Here is a 25,558-nt window from a genome sequence, read left to right on the forward strand (position 1 = left end):
ATGTTACTTTGCAGTATTTCTTCATTTCGTCATTCCATTTTATACGAAGATGCTTTCTAGTTTCTCCTTCCTTGATATCCAGTTCAAGAACTGATTTTCTCCATCGATCATAATTTCTTCTTGGAAGATGTCCGACTCATTGCCACCTCAATGCAATTATTTTCATGTTCATATTCGTCATTCCTATCACTGTCTGGTCAATTTGATTATTTTCTTACCTTTGTGGATTATTTCTAGCATACATCTTTCCATTCTTTGTTTTGTGGTCTGAAGACGGTGAATGCCTAATTTTGTTAGCATTCATGTCTCTAATTCATATGCCAAAACAGGCAGCATACATTTATTGAGACTTTTATGCTTTAGCTCCACTGGTGTTTGATTTTCAATACGAAGTTGTTCCTTCGGAGCGTCTCCAGCCTATGTCTGTTAATTTCTTCTTTAAGTTTACCCGACACGATTTTACCCTATGTCTTCTTTAATTTAACATCTGTCTACGATATATTTACGTTATCAGCTTCTGTTGCAGCATTTTCAACTTCAATTCTTAATTCGCTTGCGAAGTTGTTTTGTTGACCATCACTTTCGTTTTTCCCATACCTATTTTCAACACAACTTCCTTGCTCTTCAAAATACTGTATCTTGCATATCTCTGTTGTTTGCAAAGAGAACAATGTAATCAGTGGAATGGAGGTGGGTCAGATGTTTCTCTTTATATCTATCCCTTCATACACTTACTTCAGAGATCGAGAAACATACTGAAGTTTGTGAAAGAGCTTGGTACAAATAGTATCATCCTGAAGTATCCTTCTTTCTATCCTTTATAGTATTTCTAGAGCCAAACATTGGAATATTTGCAGAAGATTATTTAGAGACATTATCTATAACTTCCACATAAGCTGCTTCGACATCACTTGCCTTAACATTGTGAATAATCGCCGAGGTATTCACCATGGGCGACCGAAGAAACTTTTCAAGGGAGGCCTCAAATTCCTGGTTGCTATATTACGTTTGGTATTTTTTATTAAGAAAATCTTAAGAAATATAATATATTTTCGTGAGCCGGGGGGGCTCGGGCCCCAGCCTCCCCTCCCCTTCGGGCGTTCATGGTCTTCACAGAATCTAAAACTTTTTCATACTTAATGAACGCAGCACACAAGACTAATTCATTATTGTTTGAACATTCTATCACTTTTTTCATCACTTGAATATGATCTACTGTTTTGTAATACTTCTAAATGCACGGTTTCTTAGTGGGGTGATATTTATCTAATGGAAATGTCAACCTTCGAAACAAAGAAAGAAACAAGAAACATTTTGTAAATCTCAGGAAGAAAGTTTATAGGTTTGTAAGTCTGTAGGTATAATTCATGTCTTTTTTTATGCAGCATATGATCATGACAGTTCTTCATTTTAGAAAACCCTAGTAGGCCTAGTCATTTTGTACAAAGTTTTGCTAAGATTGTATTTGGTTCTTTATCAGTTTACTTAGCTATGTCTAATAGCTTTATCTCCTGATACCTTTCCTCGTTTCATGTTCCTTATGTCAATTTCGTTTTGCGCCATTGGAGTATCCGTTTTTTTTTTTTCTTTTCGCTTTCTTTCATTTCTGGTTCGTTTAAACATAATTTGTTGCTGAATAGGTAATCATCTTCAGTAGTTATTTCTTTGTAGCTTTTAATGTTTGTGTCATCTATTTTCAGCTCTGCATTTCCTTCTTTAATGTCCATGTTGTATTCATTATTTTCTTAGGAGATTACAAACTTTCTTGTGCTTAGCACATATTCTATTTTAGATATCGCATTCTTACTGTTACCCTTCATCATCTGATTTGGTTATATTATTATTATTATTATTATTATTATTATTATTATTATTATTATTATTATCGTACTACTTCCTACATTCGTAACTGTATGTATCACAACTGTTCCATGTGATTTCTGTTAGTTTCTGGTGTTCATGTTCTCTTCTAGTGTACCAAAAGCTGTTCAGTCTTAGTTGAAACGCGTTACATTTCTCTTGAATTTGCCTTACATTCTTGTCACTCGACAAGTTTTCTGATTCTCAAGTGTGAATTTTACACCAAACTATTCAATCGTATTCCTGCGATGAACCTGTTCAGAATATTTCAATCTCCAACCATATATGTTCTGTTTGACATGATGTCGTCCGTCTTGCTTGTCCGTCGACTTGGGTGTCATTCAATTTTTTGTGGGACTTTTCCTAGAGAGAATTCACATCGTAAAACTTCTGTTTCTGCGAATCCTACAGGTTTTTGTACGTTTATTTCGTTCGACACCTGACATTTCAATTTTTCGTTTGTTTCTTTTTTGCCCTATTCTAGAGTTGAAGTCTCCATTATAATATTTAGGCAATTATTTACTGTTATTCAACTCTAATTTCTTAGGTTTTAGTTTCTTGTACTCCTACTGAATGACGTATTGTGAGAGCCTACAAAGTGTGTTTAGTAGCGGACAAGAAGATGCTAAGAATCAGTTGAAGATATATAGGTCTAAAACCGACCCGGATCTACCATCAAATACCTCACCCGTATCTTCTAGTTCTGTAGACTAGAATTTGCCATTACGGCGAAACTTAATGTTTAACCAGTGACAGGAGGTCAGACAAGACAGTGCCATCATAACAAGCTTAGCCAGCACACTGACTTTTTCAAATTCCTAGAAAATTCTTTCACCAACCATGACAGAATCTTCTTTCAGTAAGATTCTCATTTTCTAAAAATCGAATTCTATTGGACAAGGCAAGCTCAGAACCACATATCGAAAAAGAGTTCTAAAAATAATTAGTTACAGACTACGTTGCTATTTAAAACTGGTTATTGCTACGTATAATGCGAAATTTCTATTATCAGAAGCAAGAGGGTTATGAAAGATCAACTGGGACATCATTGGATTAAGCGAAATAAAAAGAAAAGATAAACTAATCGAGGTGAAGTACGTCCACCTATTCTATTAGAGAGAGTCAGAATCTGGCAAGACAAGCGGTGTTGGGTTTCTTATCAGCACACAAAAACAATATCTTGGAGAAAGATATCTAGTAGTAAGGCTTGCCATCAAACCCTTGTGTATATATGGAAAGCGCACGAAAAATGCCCTTCTGACTTAGGCGACAGTTCAGAAAACCGGCGACACAATAATACAAAACCAATTTGATACATAATCCTACACGTTTTGGCTTAAATTACCTAGGCGCCAGATTTATATTTTCAGTTGCCATAGCGACCTGCTGTCCAGGACTTTTTTTTTAAAGCCCTGTGTAGGAGAATAGTGAGTCTATGTATTGCAAAATCAACCGGGCTTAGGGTGCCCTTTGGGAGTCGGTCACGTTTCCTGCTCTCCGGTGTAGCTGCCACTGGGAGAAACTCTGCTCTGAACGGTGTTACTATTGCTTCACAAGTAATTATTATATAGATGTGTCGGAGGAGGAAATGCGCTCATGCTTCTGCTTATGAAGCCATCGATAATATGGTCCTGTGATCGGCCAGACGTGTTAATTACCAATACTTATAAATTAAATTAAATCTAGTATATTCCACGTTTATGCCGGGTTCATTAAAGTCAGTGGTAAAGGCAACAGATGCAGCAGGATATATCATAAAAACTCGATAGTCTTAAACAATGCTGTATTCACATTTACATACTCAATCATTAGTCAGCGGGGGGGGGGGGGGGCACGTAGGCTCAGTGGTAGAACCTTACCTCTGGTGTGTGGAGTCCCTGGTTCGATCCCTGCCCAAGTAAGTAAGTGATGGACAACATCGTGTCTGTGGGCTTTCTAGGGATACTCTCGTTTCCTTCCACATTCTAATTCCACCATTTTTCCATTATCATTCACTTGCCTTAATCATTCCTCTCCCTTAACCTAACAGACATAATCGTGGGACGTTACACTGAAATATTTCATTTTATTTTTCAATCATTACTCATGGCGTGAAAAGTTTTGCCTTAATACTCCATAACTTCACTTGGAACCATGATCGTTTGTCCTTCTCTGTATGAATAGAATTGAAGAAATTAGGAGTTTCTGACAGCAATACACAAAAAGTGTGCAACGGATGTTTATATATTTTTGTATGATAACATACTCAGACAATCACTTCACTGAATTATCACTTAGAATAACTGACCACAGTGTTGATTTCATGGATGGCCCTGGGGAAAATTCGCCCTAAGACATACGTCTGTCGTAGGTTACCAGTATTTTCGCAGTACTGCTTTTATCCCCTATGCCAGCGTTTCCCAACCGGTGTGCCGTGAATGGGTCTCTGGTATGCCGCGAGGACTCGAAACAAAATTATTAATTTTATAGCAATGAAATTGCAAAACTTAGAGGAAAATGTATATTTGTATTTCACATTACTATGAACCTCTACTATAAATCTACAATTTTAAGTTTCATACCGGGTTACTGTTCTGTACATTTCTAATGTTGAAAAAAAAAATTTTTTTGTTATCATTGTTATGACTATTATTGCTTCTTTATTGTTGCAGACTATTTCGTAACAACTTGAAAATTTAAAATATCATTCAATCCCTTCAACAAATTACCTACATTTGTGTTTCAAAAGTAAAAGAGATGTGTTTGTTCGTTCGTTATTTAGTGATCTTCCTTCTTAGTAAAAGGTTGGATATGGTTTTTAAAAAGAAAGCGTATTTTTGAAAATCTGAGTCCAATATTACATTCCAATTGTTTTCTATTTTTAAATTAGAATAAAAATAACCATAATGATTTACCACGGAAGGAAACCAGTGATCGAGCTTTCTTCTCAGTGAGAAGGAGATCAACAATCACAGAAAAAATACCACTGTTTTTTTTTTTTATATTTACAAATAATAATAATATGTATCTATAAGTGTGCCGCGAGAATCCAAGTAACACCCGTAGCGTGCCGCAAGTTGGAAAAGGTTGGGAAACGCTGCCCTATGCATAGGCGCAGACTACATAGGTGCTCCGGGACTCAAGCACCCATTAGAGGTTTTTACTGGTGCTGAGCACCCATTGAATTTCTGCGTTGTTAACTTCGAAATTACATTTTCACGCTGTGAATAAATAAATTTTTAAAAAATGCTATTAATATACTGCATGTAACACGCGGTTCAATTTCAAATAGGGATGCAATACCTATTTTAGACTTCAGGTTTATGGCATATCGAGGATCGAGCAATATAACTTTACAACGATAATAATAATAATTTGTATTCACAAGTGAGTGTAATTTTGCGTAATTATTTTTTTTTAAAGAACTTTGATGTCATTTTATGTTTTTCAAAATGTAAAATGCATTTACACAAGTTACAAGACAGTTGAATTCACTCAAATTATCCTAAAATGTTCTAAATGTTTAACTGTAATTATTATTTTTATTATTTTAATACTTTGCTGTCTCTCTACTTTGGCCAACATTGCTAAGCACGTTTGAAATTCACAAACAAAATTTTAATGTTTACTTGTTCAATACGAAGTTTAGGAAATCATGCTAAAACAAAATGTATATATTTTTAGCCTTTGCAATTTAAAAATAATTTCACGGTTCATTTTATTTCAGCAGGTGTTGATAGTCCTTTCCGCCTCTCAGGAAGAATTAGGAAGCACTGGTCTATTGAATCTAGTAAAAAAAAGGTAATAAAAATAATATGGAACGTTAGTGCCGAAACCGGAGCACCAGTTGAGAAATTTAACCCTTTATTGCACGAATTAATTTTGGTCGTGTTGAAATTATTTTTCTTCTTTCTTTATGCATTACGTAGATAAATGTAAATAATATCCAATAATATGATTTTTTTATGTTTTTACTTCTGGGGTATCAAGTTACAGGATAGATGTCATGGTTGTATTACACTAATGAAAACAAAACATAAACAGAGTTTAGTTAGTGTCAATATTAGCAGAAACTATGTGATACGGAAGATTGTGAAACAATGATTCTTTTTTTTAATGTTAAGAGAACAAAAAAAAAAAAAATGTGAAAATTTAGAAGTAACAAACGTGCACGTTTTGTGCTTTCTATATGGTCTCTGACGCTCTCTGTTAAAACCACTAGATGAAAACTGTGTGGTACAAAGCTTAACTCTATTGGTGCCACATGGCATCGGCGTGCGCTATTCGCTAATGTACACATTTTAAGGATATCATTATTATTGTTACTGTTATTGATTCACTATGATTTCAATTGGCATCATAATGCATTTTGGGATTTAAAAGTTGGCGCCTATGCCCCTATGCATTTAGAAGCCGTCTCCCCGAGGGAAATCTGAAATCATCACTGCTGACTAAAAATTCTAATGGAAAATAGCATGTAAGCTTTAAGCTAATGAAACCATTGAGAATGTTCATTGTTGCCGTGCACGGTTTGTTTCCGCATTTTGGTTTGAAGCACAGATGGCCAATTCTGGAATTTTCAATATCCGGAATCCGGAAAGTAAAATAGTAGAAATTCCGGAATTCGGAAAAATTCCGGAATTTAGAAAATTCAGTTTTTGGAAAAATTCCGGATTTTTCCGAATTCCGGATTTTTCTGAATTCCGGAATTGTCTAGATTCCTTTTTCCGAATTCCGAAATTTTTCCGACATCGGAATTTTTCGTAAATTCGGAAAGTGAAATTTCCATTCCGGAAAATACCAGATTCTTGAAAATTTTGGCCATCCCTAGTTTGAAGATTCTTTTGCCATAATCTTAGATTTTCAGGGCGAAAAGTCTGTGCTAAGCTGTGCATTACTGTTAGGAACATGGCTTCAATGTTAGAAACATGCGTTTTATAGACAAACATAAAAAAAACAATCTGCTAGTTAATAGTGTATTTGTTTTACATAATAAATAGTCTGTTTCAACACAATAACATAACTACCTATTAGGGGCGCATCCAGGGCGTTCACTGGGTCCGGACCCCCCAAAAAATCTTCCTAACTCAATATACATTTGTACACTTTCTTTATAAAACTATATTTGTTTAACAGGAAAATGATTGATGTAGCATGAAAATTTGATCTTACACTTCATTTGTACTCTTTCTGTTAATAAAAACAATCTAGTTCCATCACTGTTTTCTGAAAATATAGATGAAAGTATTTTAAAATTACATATCGTCTTTTCGGGTGCACAATAATGCCCATTCGATCTTGTAGTCTTGGACTCTTCCAAAGCTTGGTCCCCTTCTAACAAAAAATTCTGGGTGTGCGCCTGGATGAGGGTATACTTTAGTATTAGTATAATCCAATAGATAACGTGGTTGTTATTATTATGCAACACCAAAATTTTTTTAGGTATGCAAAATGATTTGTTTTTATCAATTTTCTTGAAAACGGTGCATGAGATTTTACACACCCATTTTGTTCTGTTTAATGAGATTATCTATTTGTATCTGTCTCATCATTGGACATTTCTTTAAATTAACATTAACAATATTGAAGAATTCCAAGGAAATCTAGCTTCCCTTTCAATCAACTGCAGTTTATTGTTCACTGGCAGATCCACGGGAGGGGCACTGGGGGCAACTTCACCCCCTAAGGCTACCTTTTATAGATTTATGTATAAAACATTCCAGCATATTTTTCTGATTTGATGTAAAACTCCGTATTTGAAGCCTATGTTAATCGTCCGGAAGGCGATCCGCCTTCTCCAAACGACACTTCTGAATCCGCTAGCAGCAGGGCACTCACAGGGTCGAGTCCACCGGGTCCGGACAACCCCCCAAACTTCTTAACTTTACAGTTGCCAACTGGCAGGTACTGAATATCTAGCCTGCAGATCGGTATTTTGGTCAGGCTTAGCTATGTATTTCAAGGTTTAAAATACAACCATTCTTCATGTATTTTGAGAATTATGAGCGGGTGCCAGTAATTTCATTTTTCAAAGTTGGTAATCCTACTTAACATACATTTGTACACTTTCTCAATAAAACCAGGGGTAAAACTGGATCTGAAAAGGTAGGGGGACGCATAACCTCACGCCGTCCCCCATGCATATCTTTACGCATTGTAATTTTTTAGGAAGCGGGAGGACGCCATAGATATTTTGGAAATGGGGATACGACGTTCCTCCGCGTTTCCTCTATTTTACCCCTATATAAAACTACCACGGCAATGATCGATGTAGCATGAAAATTTGATTTTATGCTTCATTTGTACTCTTTCCTTTATAAAAACAATCTAGTTCTATCATTTTTTCTCTGAAAATATAGGTGGAAGGATTTTACAATTACTTATTGTCTTTCGGATAATTCCCGTTCAATGCTACATAGACATTGTGGCTCGTATAATACTGGACCCCTCCCAACTACAATTTGTAGGTGTGTTCCTGCTGTTCTAGTGTTCCTGTTAGGCTTTGCTTTGCAATGATAATTCATAAACCACATAGATATATGTATCAGCGAGTAGTTTGATGATTAAATACTAGGTAAAGCAAAGCAGGTGGATTATATTTCCGCACCAAAGTGGGTGGAATGATCTAGACAAAGACGGAGTAAATTACTTTGCAGTCTTCTGCGCATAGTAAACGCAAAAAAGTAATCCAAATTATACATGTGGGAAATTCGTTTAGTAAATGCTACTTTAATCACCATAATTATTACGATCAAATTTCATGTTCTCGTGTGTTAGCTATTGTTACGGATCTACTGGGAAGTTCATTGTGCAATTATTTTCACCAGACGCAACGTGGGTGATGCAATTATGATGCATTACATAGACATTATAGTGATGCTACCGACCTTTTTAAGATGAATTAACTGATGTTATTGTCGACGGTAACGTACCATAACATCAAGGATATTATTTTTTTAAAGTGCAAATTAGAAAATTAGAAGAAACTGCCCGATCAGGTGCGTATTCAAGGTACTGTTTCGGGGGGCTGAAGATATCCTAAAATATAAATCCTGCGCCTTAATTTTAAAATATGGATTAGCAAAATACGAGGCATGATCAAAACTACGGTGAATAAGTTTATTAGAAACAAAGTAATATGCTTACTGGAATTTGATTTAACCTCCTTCGAAGTACTATCCTTGGCTAGTAATGCACTTATCCCGACGCTGAATCAATGACTGGAAGCATTTCTGGAAGGCTTCTTTTCGGAGGATGTTCAGCTGCTCTGCTTCTCTCAATGTCAGAAATGGTGTAAAGACATTTCCTATAACCACGGGTTTAATTTTTAGGAAGAGTCAGAAGTCGCATGGTGCTATATCTGGAGAGCACAGCGAATGCGGACAGACAGGAATATTTTTTCAGGCAAAAACTCGTGGTTCAAAAGCCAGGTGTGGCACGGTAAGTTTTCGTGGTGAAGAAGAAAGCCATTTGCCCATTTAATCGACGGTCAAAATGCTTTCCACGGACCCATACGAGATGTTTAGTTCTTTGGAAAGCTCTCGAAAAGTCATTTGCCTGTTCGAACCAGGGGCGGATCCAAGGGAGGGCGACCCCCCCCCCTAGAAGAGGAAAATTTCTTATTTTATATTTAAATAAAACTCATCCCAGTTTGGAGCTCTTAAAAGTAGCAGTATTACAACCCCCCCCCCCCCAGAAATCCGTTCTGGATCCGCTCCTGGTTCGAACAAATTATTTGAGCCACTTGTTGCAGATTTTCATCTGTTGTTGACGCTGAAGGACGTCTTGATTTTTGCTCGTTTTCAACCGACTCCTTGAGGCTTTTGAATCACACACCACTTGTAAACAGTCTTCAATGCCACCGCTTCATCACCATACACTGATTTTGGCATTTCATGAGCTTCCTTGGCATTTTTTTGGAGCTTAGGACAAAACTTAGTATTGACGCGCGAAAGACACTCTTAACACGTCCTCACTCTTCTGCCACTGGAATCCAACTAACATGTCACAACTCGTTCACACTCGACACTGACTGTACCAAAGATTTAGGCTACCGGGTATAGTAGTTGAAATGGTTACAACATCGATAGATGGCACTGTGCAACTAGATTTCCCGTACATTTTGATCACGCCTTGTATGCATGTCTGTTCACCAGTTACAATTTACATTGCAGTAAGAATTACTTTTTTCGTATGAAATAAAAAGTTGTACTAATAAATAGATGATTTAAGAGGAGTTTAAAGCCACGTTATTTGCCAACAGATGGCAGCATATTTTCCCTATCTTTTCCATGTATTTTGTTGGAAGCGACAATATTCGCAACAACTCAGTCAAACTGAAGACATAAATACAGTGAAAACTGTGAACTTGGCCACCTCTCTAAATTGGCCGCCTGCTTATCTTGGCCTGGTTAGTCTTGAACCTGCATTTTCCCATAAGACATTCGTTACTTACTACTCTGTAAGTTGGCCACCTGTCTATCTTGGAAGTTGGCCACACTGAAGCAATGCTTACCCTATGATGATAATGGTAACTTTACCTGCGTATCTTGGCCACGAAAAATACAGTTTTGTTATTTTTCTTAACTCTTTCCAATTCCCATATGAGAGGCAGATGTTCTGTATTTGTTCTTGGAGGTCAATGGTCAGAAAACTACCCTCATAAAAGGGTGGTGAAGGAAGGTGTGAATATGAAAAAGCACGTACAGGAATTCAGGAAATGGTTGTACGTATTTGTTTATCCTGTCTGTTTTGGCAAAACCATTAGCTATATCGGCTCCTTTCATCAGTGGGAAGCTTTAGTAATTCCGGAAAATTCTCAAGGTTAAAGCTCAATTGTCATTTATTGGCACCTGACTGCATGTCAAAAGGTAGCGATGGTTTTGAGATATGAATTCCCTCAAGATTTTCTCAAAACATCATCTGCTCCGAGGGAAACACTTCTAGCTCATTAACAAGAGGTAGTTAACTACAATATTAGAATGTGCATATCTGCCAAAAATAATAAAGCAAATATGTCTAGAATGAACCACCATTCAGTAACAACTGAAAAGAAGTCATATAAATTGCATATGAATTTCTCAATTTATAACTTAGCTTTTCTTGTTTTCAATCTGAATAACTCAGTGTGCTATAATATCAATTTCAATAAACTGCGTACATACACTTCTATTTCATGGTTGGTTGTGTTATTGTGTTTTCAATCCGAATAATCCAATGTACCAGACTAGTTTTCAGGAAGAGAAAGGTATGCATATATATTAAACATACTATCAAGAGCGCCGATCCTGGGGGGACCGAGGGGGCCCGGGCCCCCAAAGCTAATGTGGCCCCTATTTTATTTATGAGTATACAATATTTGGTATAATTTGAGTGCAATTTGTCTCTAAATCTTCATATATATATATACCTTTTGCATCTGAATGCTCTCCCTCCCAAATTTACAGAGAAATTGCGCTCTTGCATACTATAGTAATATTTTCTAGTACTGTATATTTTATGATTAGATACTCTATATACATTATTTATAAGTAGCTGTCGTGCCACTGCTTATTAAAATTTTACAATCGAGTAATACTAGAAATCCTATTCTAAAAATACACAAATCACACTTATTTTCTGTAAGTTGGCCACCTGTCTAAGTTGGCCACTTTTCGATGGAACCGATGGTGGCCAACATAGACAGGTTTCACTGTATTGATAATTTGTCGAAAATAAACTGCTTCTGTAATCACACAATAATCCGTGCACTAGTACCTACTTTCTGTAATTGTCGAGAGATTTTTATTGTTGGAGAAGAGTAATATTAAGAGTACTCTAAAACGAACAGAACAAAATAATTAGAAAGTGTACAAATAATTACGAGGAGTGATCAGAAAGTAAGGTTATAAGCCTGCACTGGAACGTGTATATATTATTTCATACAGACAACAGATAGTATATATAATTTTTCGATGTAATATCCATATACACTTGTCGCATCTTGAGATCAGTTTGCTGATTCCCTCATGGTAAAAATCGTGTCCTTGCGTATTCAGCCACGTTGTCACCAAGTGTATCACCGTGGCCCATATCCACAGGGGGGCTAGGGTGCCCCCCCCTACATTTTCACTGGCCCCCTAAAATTTTCACGGTAGGTTTACAAATGAACTATAATATGGTGATGAACTATAATATGGTTGGGTCGCCCCCCCTCAAACTTCTACCGGGCCCCCTCTACATTTTTGGGCTGGCTACCGGCCTGGTTTCACCTCCTCGTCTGAAGCGAAGCGACGGCCTTCTAGGTGCTCCTTTAAGTGCGAGAACAGGTGAAAATAATTGGAGCGAAGTCCGGGCTGTAGGGAGGGTGTTGAAATCTGTTCATACCGTGCTGGGTCGGGCACTGCACTCCTTGTCGGTGACATTTTCTCTACCAGCGGCAAATTTTCGACACCATTCTATAATATGCTGACGAGACAGTTTCTCCGTAAACCTGTACCAGCTGCCGGTGAATTTCAGTCATTACATGCTACGCTCACAGAAATCGAATAACTGAGCAGACTTCGCGGGACCAGTTTTCCAGACGAGTTGCTATTTGTGTTTACCTACAACTAGGCCGTAAGTGGCGGGTGAAAAACTGCAAAGTTGCCAACTCCATTCATTAAAATTATCTCACACCCCGCATTCCTCTATAATAGAAGAAACTCCAGAAATATCGGCTTTGTTTCTGCCAGAGCATTATTCAAGTTTCTTATGGACCTTGTGTTAAAAGTTATGGTTAATAGAACTGTGTTATGTTTAGTAAGAATTTCAGACCAATTATTTGTAACATTTAAATATATATATATATATATATATATATATATATATATATATATATATATATATATATATATATATATATATATATATATGTGTGTGTGTGTGTGTGTGTGTGTAATTCATAGCCAGAAATCTTGGGTATGAAAAATTAAAACAGACAGGAATATAGAAAGATAAACAAGTGACGTATTGAAAATGAAAGTGATCAACCTTGTTATGTGTAAAAAAATGAAATGAAATGAAATGAAATCTTTGAGTTTTACGTCCCACGCTTATGTCGGTTAGGCTAAAGGAGAAGGTGATTATGAGTAATGAAGAAAGTGGGAGGAAACGGGAGAACGCCGAGGAAACCCACGCACACGGTGTTTGTCCACCACAAAGCCACTTCGTTGGGTTAAGTAAAAAAAAACATATTTCGTTAGTCAGTCACTTTTTTTTACTATTTCTAAAGCGCTCTCTGATATCGGTTATTTTCGATGATTTTTACATTTCTCTCCCCTCCTCGCCCCAAGTTACGATGTTGAATTTGGATTTAAACGGAATCAGAAGTGTCACTGTTTGTCTCAGAGACCCCGTAAACTATGGATTCGGTACTAATATCGATTCTTTTTAATAGACTTATGTATCTCCTCCTCTCCCATGTTGCGAGGCACGGCATCGGAAGTGTCAATGTTCATCTCAATGACCTCGAAAACCATGAGTTCGACATTGATAATGGTCATTTTCGATAATTTTTATACACCTTGTTTCTTCCCCAATTTGCGCTGCTGAATTTGCATTTAAACGAGACCGGAAGTATCACTGTTCACCTTAGCCACGCCGAAAACTATGGATTCGACACTAATATTTGGTCATTTTTGATCATTATTATGTATCTTCCCCTCCGCCAAGCTACGGGGCTGAATTTGGATTTAAACAGCATCAGAAGTGTCAGTGCTTATTTCAGCGACCCCCAAAACCATAGATTCCACTTCAATATCAGTCACTTTCGATCATTTTTAAATATCTCTCCCCTCCCCTAAGCTGCACCGTCAAAGTGATATGACAGAAACCATCTCAGGTCCGAAACTCATCTATGTTGAAACTTATTTTTAAATATTTTTGTTTACATATATATATAGGTCTATATTATATATATATATATATATATATATATATATATATATCCACCCTCCCTCTCCCCTGCGTTGCAGCGTCAAAGTAAAATGATAAAAATCGTTCCAGGCCTGAACTTCATCTACCATCTACGGTGAAAATTTGATCGAGATCGGTCGGGTGTTTCAAGAGTTACTAAGTTATATATATATCCTCCTCCCCTCCCCTCCAGTCCCAAGCCTCATACATGTCAAAAATTTGATTGAGAACGGTTGGGTGGTTCAAGAGCTATTAAGTCACAAACTTTTGTTTTTATTTATGTTGATTTTTGTGAATCTCCCCTTCCTCCTCGACTCCTACGTTGCTCCGTCAAAGTGAACTGACAAATAACATTCCAGGCTTGAATCTAATCTATGTTAAAAATTTGATTGAGATTGGTCGGTTGGTTCGAGTTATTAAGTTTTATTTATTATTTTATAACTACTTCTTCTCACTTCCCCTAAGTTTTACCGTCAAAGTGAAATGAAAACATTCCCAGGTCCAAACCTCATCTATGTTGAAAATATGATGGAGATTGGTCGGGTGGTTCAAGAGATTAGGAGTAACAAACATAGTCACTTTCAATTTTATAATATAGATTTATTGTAGTAGTATAATGTTATACCGCTCAATCCTCGATGTGCCGTATACCTAAGAAGGCTAAAAGTTATATTGATAAACAATTATTCAACGTATAACCACCCGCCCATGAAATCAAACTTGCGGTCACATGCACTAAGTTTTTGTCAATGTCGTGAAAATGTTATTTCGATATTAATTTTATGAGCACACATTAAAAATTTCCAACGGATGCTTGAGTCTCTGAGCCATGTAGTTGACACGTATGGTGTACGGAATTACCGATGTTTAATACTACATTTCTCTTCAGTTTGTAAGTTTCACTAACATGTTTGAAAATGAAATTAAGTATCTAGTTTAACGTCCCATGATTACGCACCAAGGTTAAGGGAGACGGTGATGATGAGAAATGACTGAAATGGTGGAATGAAGAAAGTACGAGGAAACGGAAAAACACCGAGAAAATCCACGCACACGGTGTTCGTCTACCCAAAAAGCTCACATGGCGCAAGATGACATCTGTATGGCTTGAAAACGAGCAATATCTACAGAAAACGCGAACAACCAATTCAGAAAACGACATACTGTAGCTATATTCTAGAGGGGCAGATCGAATCACACGGATTGCATAAACTACTGGGAACATCCACTCCAGCAGTATTTTTACTGAAGCTAAGAAATCCATCCCCTTCTTTTTTACATTCTATAAAAAAAAATCAAGTAATGCCGGTACTTGTGCAAGACTCTTGCGCAAGAGTCTTGGTCTTGGTCTTGCATGCAAGACTCTTGCAAAAACTGCAAGACCAAGACTCTTGCGCTCATCACTACTCGTCGTCACTAGGTTTTTAAGTAGCAAATGCAATTTGTCATGTATTGGATAAATGTTCTAGTCATTAAAAGGCATAAAGATAATTTGAATGTGTTCTCTTTTAACATGCCTCCCTAAAAGAACTTTCTTGCTCTTTGTTATTTTGTATGTTCCATTTATGTCTGTTAATTAAAATACTCTAGCTAGAATATTACACTTATCATTTCTTAATCATTTTAACATTTTTTCACTATAATAATTTAGAGAAACAACAACCTCTAATTTTTATTAGACGACACATAAGGTACCTTCTGCACTAGTGCTGATTTCCCGGTAACAAAATTTAACATTGATTTAAAGTTTATTGAGGACTCATTACAGTAGTCTATTTCCCGTCTGAGAGATCTTTGTTGTTCTCGATTAAGTGTATACATGAAAAAGCCCGTAGTATTGTTGCCAAATGTGACGAAAATATCCTTTATCCCTTTTCAGGAAATTAATGTCAAAAATTCCCACAAACTGAGATTTTCTCTACGGGTTGGCATCACTGTACAGGATACACGAAAAAGGAAAAATGTGCTGCCATCTATTGGCGATAGAAAAGCCTTTACACGCCCTCCCCTCAATGAAATATGATAATACGATATATGACAATTTTGGAAAGAATACCATATGAGGTGTTCCAAACTAACAAATGTGTGTTTTCTGAAAGTGCACCCTGAACGGTCAAACTAATGGTCCATTTCTTTTGAGGGTGAATTTGTAAGGGAAAGAGAATCGACAGGATCTATACCTAGGTACACACTATCTGTTATTCCCAAGTCTTTTGTCTCAGTTCAGACTACAAAGTTAAAACCGTGTTTAATTAAAAGCCATAACTGTTTATATATAACTTTTTTTAGTTTGTCTAATAATTTAATTTGCGGTTACATAAATATTAATGCTCAAATCTAAATATGATTACAGCTCCTGTCTTAATAATAAATAGCAAAGCACATTTATGTTCACTGTGATCACTATCCAATTTTAAGTAATTAAAATGAAACGATGCAGTTTAAGTTGCAATTAAATCGTCACAATATACTAGGAAGAATAAGAAATTAAGGATACAAGGCCGATATTATTGGATTTTCGTCTGTTATAGAGTAATAAGGAGTGCGCGGTAATTTTAATGCAGGGAATTTTCAACTGAGCAGTTCCTGCCACCCGCCACCTACGGCGCTAGTTGTACGTAAATACAAATGGCGACTTGTTTGGAAAACTAGTCTCGCGAAGAAGTCTGGTCAGTTATTCGATTTCTGTGGGCGAAACATGTAACCGCGGCTGAAATTCACCACCAGTTTGTAGAAGTTTACGGGAGACTAATGTCTCGTCTGCATGTCGCAGAATGGTGGCGACTGGTAGAGAAAACGCCATAAACGAGGAGCGCAGTGACCGACTCAGCACGGCAGCAACATCATCGACCACCCTTCCTACAGCCCGGACCTCGCTCCAATTATTTTCACCTGTTTCTGCACTTAAAGGAGTACCTAGGAGGCCGTCGCTTTAACGTTAGCACTCACCTTCTTCATAACTTCTGAAACTTTTAAAACTGTATTTGTCTTAACTTGAACACATGTAAAAAGTGATTTATTACGAACAGGTCAATAAGAATTGTGATCGACTGGTTAGGATATATCCGGAACACCTTATATAATAATAAGTTTCGTTTCTCATTGTAAAACTACAGTGAAATTTCAAACTATACGCATTTAATATTGTAATAAAAAGTGATAAATTTATCAGCTCATTTGTGCAGACATGGCATCCACAATACCTTTGAAACGTTGAAATCAATTTTTAAAAACTGGATGCAAGTTTAACACTATTATTACTCTAGCGAAATGCAATGTTAAAACCAGAAATAGCAGATTCTTAATATTTTCGGGTCCATTAATGGTACAGAGCAAAGATAGAATTTACTCCTGGAACATCCACTCTACCTTAAAAAAAAAAAAAAAAAAAAAAAAGAAAGAAAGAAAGAAAGAAAAGAAAAGAAAGAAAGAAAGAAAAGAAAAAAATTCGTTATCTCCTAAAATGTATCAGTTCTGTAATAAGAAACGCAAGATTTCTTCCAAAGGAAGGAGACGGAAAAAAGATCGACACACAAGCGAAATTTCGAGTATACACACCTCGATGCACATAATAATGACAGTAATGTAAAACAATTGCACAATTTTATTAACCACATTAAATATATTAAAGACTGTAGTGAGTGAATAGGCAAATCTAATACATATTCGAGTAGCCCTGCCTAGTGCAACTGCTAACGCTCTCACTTTTGTTGCAAACGGTTCCAAGTTCAATTTGCAGCGGAAAGGTGTAATAGCCTTTTCAGGCTAGCCATCCTGAGCGAGGTTTTTCCTGGGCTTTTCTCAATCACACCACGCAAATGCCGAGGTGGTACCTAACGTAAAGGTCCCAGGTCTTTTCCCCACTTTCTTGAGTAGTGAGATCACTGAAGGACGTTCTCTCTCATACGTGATGAGCTATAAAATGGCTGCCAAAAGACCAGAAATATTATACAACTAGCAGGTTGTCCGTTCTTCGCATGGGGAGAATATGTTTCATTTAGATCATAAAAGGTAATGGGAGCTGAAATTGGATTGAAACGGCATTGGAATTGTCACTGTTCATCTCAGCAACCCCGAAATATCGACCATTTTATATCATTTTTAAATATCTTCCCCTCCCGTAAGTTGCACCATCAAAGTGAAATCACAAAAAGCATCCCAGACCGGAACCTCATCTATGTTGAAAATTTGACCGAGATCGGTAGGGTGGTTTAAGGGTTAAGTCACAAAGATAGTGACTTTCAATTTCACTTCCCATTCGTAATGTGTTTTCACACGCATTTCGAAAAACTGAACCTCTTCTGAGAATCCAGGGACGGCAATGCCTCCTATTGCGGGTGCCCATGTCTATGTCAGTATCGAAATCTGAAGTTCAAAAAGGTTTCTACTACCACTCTCGGATACATTAGAAGGGATTGAAGCAAGGTTTAAACATATTCTCGGTTAACTAAATCAACATTTACAAAACGGTTTCTTCCTAAGTATTCGTTATCGTTTCAGCTCGAGGGCTGTCAACTCCGGAAAAATTAAATCAACGGCACCCGCTCACTATCCTCAAAACAGATGAAGAATAATTGTATTTTTAATCCTCAAACGTGTAATTTAGTGACAAAAAATACCGGTCAGTTGGCAATCTTATTCAGCTTGAATGGGTCAATATCAGTGGTGGGCACAAAAACAGGTTTTTCTATTTTAAAATAAGTCTCGATTTTTGAAGACCGGATCGTTTTTTCTATCAAAAATCTGTTTTGTTTTTAAAACAGATTCGGTTTTCTAACACTTTCTGTTTCTTCGTTAACTTCTTTAGAAATGAGTATTAGAATGAGCGAAAATGCTTCTTCGTTAACTTCTTTAGAATGAGTGAAAATGCCAAACTATTGGACAAAAGTGGAAACTGTTTCGGTGAGAAACTGAAATGTCGATTTTTTATTTTTATTTTTATTTTTTTTTAATTTTCTAGCATCCGTTTTCAGCAGAGTAAAGAACGGAGATGGCGTCTATTCGTGAGACGCTGAATCCATATCAAAACCATTTCTCAGTAACTTTTGCACTCTTGGCTTTTCTAATGGTTCGCGCGCGCACCTTTCGTGCACGCAGTGCCGGTTTCATGTAAGTTTGTAGGGGATAATAATGTATCTGTGAATTTTCTCGGAGTTTTTCATTTCCTTCCACATTGATTTTGGCAGGTCACTTGCTGCAACTGAGAAGCTTCCTTGCTCTACGGTCTTCCGCTTTTCCTTCGTCTTAACGTATGATTTTTCTGTTTTGATATCGTCCATTAAATGTAGTTTTCGCCCCCACCCTCTCTTTCCTTTCGTCATACCCTCTAGCACGTCCCTCATTGTACAGTCCACAGCAAAAAAACCTGCAACATGAGCATGTAAGTTGATTGTGAAACGACGAAGTCTTTTGCTCCAAAAAAAAGTGTGCAGTTGAGGACGCCGTGGTTTCTCCTGGTGTGATTCGTGCCACTCAGCGTTATGTTGATTCCCCGCGCTGTTAGGCGCAGTATCACAATAAACTTATATGCTCATGTTGCAGCTTTTGTGCTGCGGACTGTACAGTTCGTTCTTAGCCAATGTCCTAACAGTTTCTCTTCCTCTTCTTAATAGTATCTTAAAATTCTCTCCCACCATATCTAACACCCTGACGACGTTTTCCGCTCGAAAACTAATTCTCTCCATTCTTCTCCACACACACACTTCGTAAGCTTCTAGTCATTTTCAATCATTTTTGCGTAATGTCCATGTTTCTGACTCATATAGTACAATACTCCACACGAAGTATTTTATGAATCTCTTTCTCAACTCTTTATTCAAGATCCTACAAAATAGTATTTTCTTCCTACTAAAGGCTTCTTTCGCCATTCCTATCCTTGCTTTCATTTCTCGTTCACATTTCAAATCATCACTAATAATACTACCCAAGTATCGAAAACTAGTCACCTGTTAATATTTTCTCCCCTCCTACTTCTATATTTGATACCAACCCTTTCGTTCTTTCTTACATTTATTTTGATCCCATTTTCTTCACTATCTACCAAATTAAAAGTAAGGATAATATATTTTCGAAAGAGAGAGAGAAAACAGAATACTTTTGATTTGAATAATGCGGGATATTTTTTCCATCACAATTAGATGCTACAGTAAATGGATATTTAGTCCTTGAAATTTTCTGTGAGAACACACATTCTCCTCGTTATTTTGAAGGTACATGAAAGAACGAAACTAATTTTAATTCACAGCAGATTAGTGCCATATCAAGTACGTCATGCTTAGTTATTAACGTGTCTACTAGGGACACAATTATCGGAAAATTGCTAATTGGTAATAACATCTAATAACAGTATTGCTAATTGGTAAGACATTTTCATCTCGATAGGTAACGGGGGCCGCGGTGGCTCAGTGGTAGAGCGTTCACCTCTGGTACTTGGGGTCCCGGGTTCGATCGCAGCCCCCGCCAAGTGAACTTTGTGGTGGACAAACACCGTGTGTGGGGGTTTTCTAGGGGTTCTCCCGTTTCCTCCCACTTTCTTCATTCCACCATTTCATTCATCTCTCATCATCATCGTCTCCTTTAGCCTAACTGGCATAACCGTGGGACGTAAAACTCAAAATTTTATTTCATTTCATTTCGATAGGTAACGGTTTCTTGGCAATTACATGTTTTAAATTTAAGACTGATGCCGTTGAACACAAATCCACAAGTTACGGGATAATTCCGTACTTCGAAAATTTTGTCGGGTCATTGGGAGAAATAACTGTAAAAAGGGACAATTTCGTAAAATACGACTTCTACGATATATATACTGCCAATGTCTAGGGTTCCCAGATGTTCAGACGAAATTTCAGGACATCCTATGAAAATTTACACTTAAAACCGGGACACTTTATGAAAATTTACAGTATAGTCATAGTTAGTGCTCACATATTTCTAAACTAAAATACCGAAACACCGTATGAAAATTTACAGTTATTCATTAGCGGGGCACAGTGGCTCAATGGTAGAGCGCTTAGCTCTGGTGCGTGGGGTCCCTGGTTCGATTCCCGGCCAAGTAAGATTGTGGTGGACATCATGTCCGTGACGTTTCTCGTTTGCTTCCACATTCTCATTCTATCAATCCTTCCATCATCATTGACTTCATATAACTTCTGGAAGAATTCCCGCTACTTCAGTAACACAATCTTTAACTTCCCAGTTGTATGACAGACTTTCATGAAAGCTACTCCATTTTCCAAAATGCATAAAATGTTTCTCGTGTCCTTCCTGGCTATATGGTTAGCGTACGCGTGAGTGACTCGGGTTTGATTTCCAGTGGGAGCTCATGCGGTTCGGATCTGTAGGTACACACAGGGGCGTCATTTCTGACTTCGCTTGAGGGAGAAAAGAGCACCACCAACAAAAGACTTTGATGTTCCTCAAACTCTTGGGGGGGAGCAATTGCCCCCTCCTGCCTCCCTAAATAACGCCACCTGGGTACACATCTCATATAGCGTCGCTGCTGAATCCTAATTCAACCATTCGTGTGCATTCAATGTAATCTCAGTTTCGGAAACTTCTCCAGCATAGGAAACCAATAAAATAGCAAATATGTTCAAATGTACAGCGGGGGACACTTCTAAATGGTACAGCCATATGGAGATTTACGGCTAAGGTGTACCATTTAGAAGTGTCCCCCGCTGTACAATCTCGTTGGATGACAAAGAGTCACGTATTTTTATTAATTGAGTATCCATGACTTGTTTTTCCAATATTGCACGAATGGTATTAACGAATATCTTGGAGGGAAACGGAACATTTTGACTTCCCGAAAAATTTCTTCGGAACAGGGGATAGATAATGTAACTCCTGGACGCTGGGATACCTACCCACGTGTTACCGCTAGAACTTTTTGTATGAACAGATAACTGGTTCCGCAACCAGGAAGTCCGTGGTTCGATTTAGGCTTGCCTATAAAACAACACTCGTCTCCGAAGAGGTGTGAAAGTTGTGGTGGTTGTTGAGGGAAAGTCACATACTAGTAAAAAATTAAAAATTTTATCGCTAGAGAAACTTAGGGAAGAAAAATGAAATCTTTCAGTTTAACGTCCTACGGTCATGCCTGTTACACTAACGGAAACCGATGATTAAGGAAAGTGAATGATGGAAGAATTGGAGCAATGAGAACATAGGAGGAAACGGGAGAACCCCGAGAAAACCCACGGACATCATGTTGTCCACCAGAATCTTACTTGTCTGGGAATCGAATCAGGTACCCCACGCACCAGAAATAAGCGCTCTATCACTGAGCCACTGTGTTTCCGCTAACAGAAGAAAAGTTAACCTACCTAATATCCTAATCGTTTTGTACCTTAATTAGAATATTTAATGAGTTTTCTTTTCTTAACTTGTACCAACAACATTTTTATTTTTAGTGTGATTTCCCTCAAGAGCTCCCACAGCGTGAAAAATATTCTTTCCTCTCGAAAACTGTGGATCTATTTAGAAGAGCTATTTCATCTCGTAGGTCGATCTCGTCATGAAATTTTCGTCTCCGTCTCCCGTCGTGCACGACCCTAGTCATATCCCGCGGCCGCCCCGGTTTTCCTTAGATCCACCACGCGAATGCCGAAATAGTATCTGAAATAGTCCTAGTCGGTTTCCGTCTTATTGTCCTATGTTCATATGGTTCTTGTGCTTGAGAGAATAGATAACATGTTGATATTTAAGTGTCACAATCACAGTAAACTAAAAATGGCACTTACCTTCTCGTAACAACGCGCACGGCACTGTGCTTGGCGAACGAATGATAAATATGTAGCGTCATCGTCTTCTGAAACTGTATTTGATTCAGTCGAATGTTCTTCTACAAATAGCAGAAGTAACCACAAATAATAGCTGGAAATTTTCATTTTAGTTAAAGTACACACCACAGAACATTTTACATCCACAACAATCACTAGAATCTAAAATATAATGAACACTACACAGAAGTCCACTGCATTATTGATATAAACTTATATTGTTATTCACAACAATGCATCTTCTTGACATTGTTTTCATTCCCAATATATATTATGTCACATTTATCGCCATATAATAATAAGCAACAGTTGTCATGGTAGTTTATGCGAAAAGGAATGTTCAAACACTTTTTACGTCCAATTTTTCTCTGCGAAGAAATCCGCGCACTGCTGCAAAAGCACGTGGCTTTGTGTACGTGACCGCTCGTAGCGAGAAGAAAAAAAGAAGAAAACTCGATCGTCAGTTGTTTAATCGCCAGAATCACAGCGCTCAGTCTTCACTACTGGACCACTGGTTCCCTATGTTACCTCGGGACGGACTAACTTGCAGTCTTGCACAAGACTGAATGTGCTGTACGTGGTATTGGGTGCGTTATGTGAAGGCGCGCACGATGTTGCCAGCCTGTGTGAGCAGTTCGTTATGAGATGCCGGTTGCTACCGATTTGTGTCTTCCGCCATCGAGAGAGAGAGAGAGAAGATTTTTATCAGGAACTTGGAAGGCGTGAAAATGTGAAATTCTTCGGCATCTCTTTTTTTAACTTTTCTCATGCAAGCGCGCGCTTAAATCAGATAGAAGTGTCTGCTCGGAATTAAATACTTATAATTGCTAGCGCAACTAAATACAATACTGCGAAGTCAATTCACTCTCACTGAAAAGGTCTTTCCACTCTCCCTGTGCACAGTAAATTAAATTCTCGAGTACAGAACACTAGACAACGCGACTGAACTATAGAGTCAAAAAAAAACAAGTGTGCGACAGGCTCTTGACACTGAAGAAGACCTGAAGGACTAGAAACAGTGGCGTAACACACTTTTGCGGGCCCTCCCGCAAAGTATAGAGAAGGGGCCCTAGTTGTAAATCCGATAGAAGTAAATTTGAAGTTCTACTTCTTTAATCTTTATTCATCGCAAAATTTCGGGGCCCTCTATACCTCGGGGCCCCCCGCACTGCGGGGGTTGCGGAGGCAGCTGCTACGCCACTGACTAGAAACTTTGATTTTAAATTTACCATAAAGGAGACAATTAAGTATATAAATAAAAAATAATGTAACTGTGTTGGAGGGCTACATCTTCTAGACAGTTGCTCCGATGTCGATGGTTTCTGGTACATGAATGAACCCTGGCTAAACTTAGTTTTTTAAAAGCACATTTTCGGCAAGAAAACTGAAAATGAAATCTTTCACTCTAACGTCCCACAATTATACCCTTTAGGCTAAGGGAGACGGTGATTAAGGCAAGTGAATGACGATGGAAGAATTGGTAGAATGATAGTGTAAGAGGAATTGAAAGTATCCGAGAAAACCCACGGACACGAAGTTGTCCACCACAAACTTACTTGACCGAGACTCCACTCACCAGAGGTAAGCAAATCCTCTACCACTGAGTCACCCCTTTTCGGCAAGAAGTGAGAAGAGGTGACGTAAAAAATAATCGAAAATGTTTATACTACTTTCCATAGTTTCCGAGCTCGCTGAGATGAATAGTGACTTCCGATAGTCTTTTAAGCCAAATTCAGGTCCAATCCGTATGGAGGGTGAGGGGTCGAAGGTCAGAAAGGGGTGACATGTAAAAATAATTAAAACGACCGATATTTGTGTCCAATTCGATATTTGTGTGTTTTCGAGGTTGCTGAAATGAATGATGACTCTCCCGTCTCCATTTAAGCCCAAATTAATGCTCCATGCATATCCTAAAGGGGAGGGCTTCAATTACTCTCCATAAACCTATTCTACATGTGTAAAGAACGGACATTTCAACCAGTTTATCTAAATAGCAGACATTTTATAGCTATTTTAATTGGCATATTTAGCTTTATGTCTCTGTCACAACGAGGTCAAGGACGGAGCCTTCTGTAAAAGTGGAATCAAAACAACAATTCCGTTTTCTTAATTCAAGGTCTTGTGTTTTCAGCAGGGTATAAACTAGGGATAGCCTAAATTTCCGAAATCCGGATTCCGAAAAATTCATTTTCCGGAATCGGAAACCAGTTTCCGGATTTCGGAAAATTCGAAAAAGTCCGATTTTCAGAAAAAATCCGGAATTCAGAAAATTTCCAGAATTTTTCCGAAATCGAAATATTCTGAATTCCAAATTTTTTCCGAAATTGGAATTTTCTGAGATCCGGAATTTTTCCGAATTCCAAAATTGGCCATCCCTAGTATAAACCTAAATACGGCAGTAATGAGTGCATTAAAACATTAACTGCCATGTATGACGTGTCATACACATGGCAACTTGCTTCTCGGCCGTGTGTATGCTATTCCAATCAGAAGCAATGTCTTTAATTCTAGGCCTTCTGTATAAAAATTCATGTACAGTTCAAGCAAAACTGTATGGCAGTTGAACAGCCGTGCAGTATAGCTAAATCATTAATCAGCTAAGTTTTAATTCTTTTGATATATTGTACATACACATTTCACTCCAGTGGCACGGAAACGGTGGTGTAGAAGAGGCAAACTTTCAGTTAATTTGTGGTAGCCAATGCCGCTAAAAGAAAATCGCGGTTACGGGTTTAGAAGCACAAAAATGATAGGAACTATAAAAAAAAATCCTAGATTTCTTCTATAGTGCCAAATTATTTTTATTTTTTAATTTTTTTAAGGAGGCGTATTTACTCTGTCCGTATGTCCGTCCGTCCGTCTAGGAGAGAAAAAATCTCAAAAACTGCTTGTTGGATGACCATCATTTTTGCTTAGGTTGTAGGGCGTCAAAAGCTTAGAATGAAGTTTGTTGATGTTGGGGTGGTGGTTGACAATTACAAAGAGAGTGGTAGAAATCAACC

The 25,558-nt window shown here is 37.7% G+C and overlaps 1 protein-coding gene across 3 annotated transcripts in view; it reads right to left on the reverse strand.

The window, feature by feature from the left end:
- The window catches only part of LOC145673453 (uncharacterized), a 468,956-nt gene extending 445,618 nt beyond the window's left edge, over nucleotides 1-23,338 (reverse strand). Inside the window, exon 1 of one of the 3 annotated variants that reach the window (XM_081743167.1) lies at nucleotides 22,518-23,335. In XM_081743167.1, coding sequence (XP_081599293.1) covers nucleotides 22,518-22,579 — 62 coding nt within the window. In that variant the 5' untranslated portion in view covers nucleotides 22,580-23,335. Of the gene's footprint in view, nucleotides 1-22,517 lie in introns of all 3 variants that reach the window. The other 2 variants (XM_081743165.1, XM_081743166.1) reach the window with 2 other exon arrangements.
- Between the last annotated feature and the right edge of the window lie 2,220 nt (nucleotides 23,339-25,558).

This window comes from Thermobia domestica, chromosome 16, assembly GCF_964235325.1.
Source record: "Thermobia domestica chromosome 16, izTheDome1.hap1.1, whole genome shotgun sequence".
In the NCBI taxonomy this organism is placed as follows: Eukaryota; Metazoa; Arthropoda; class Insecta; order Zygentoma; family Lepismatidae; genus Thermobia; species Thermobia domestica.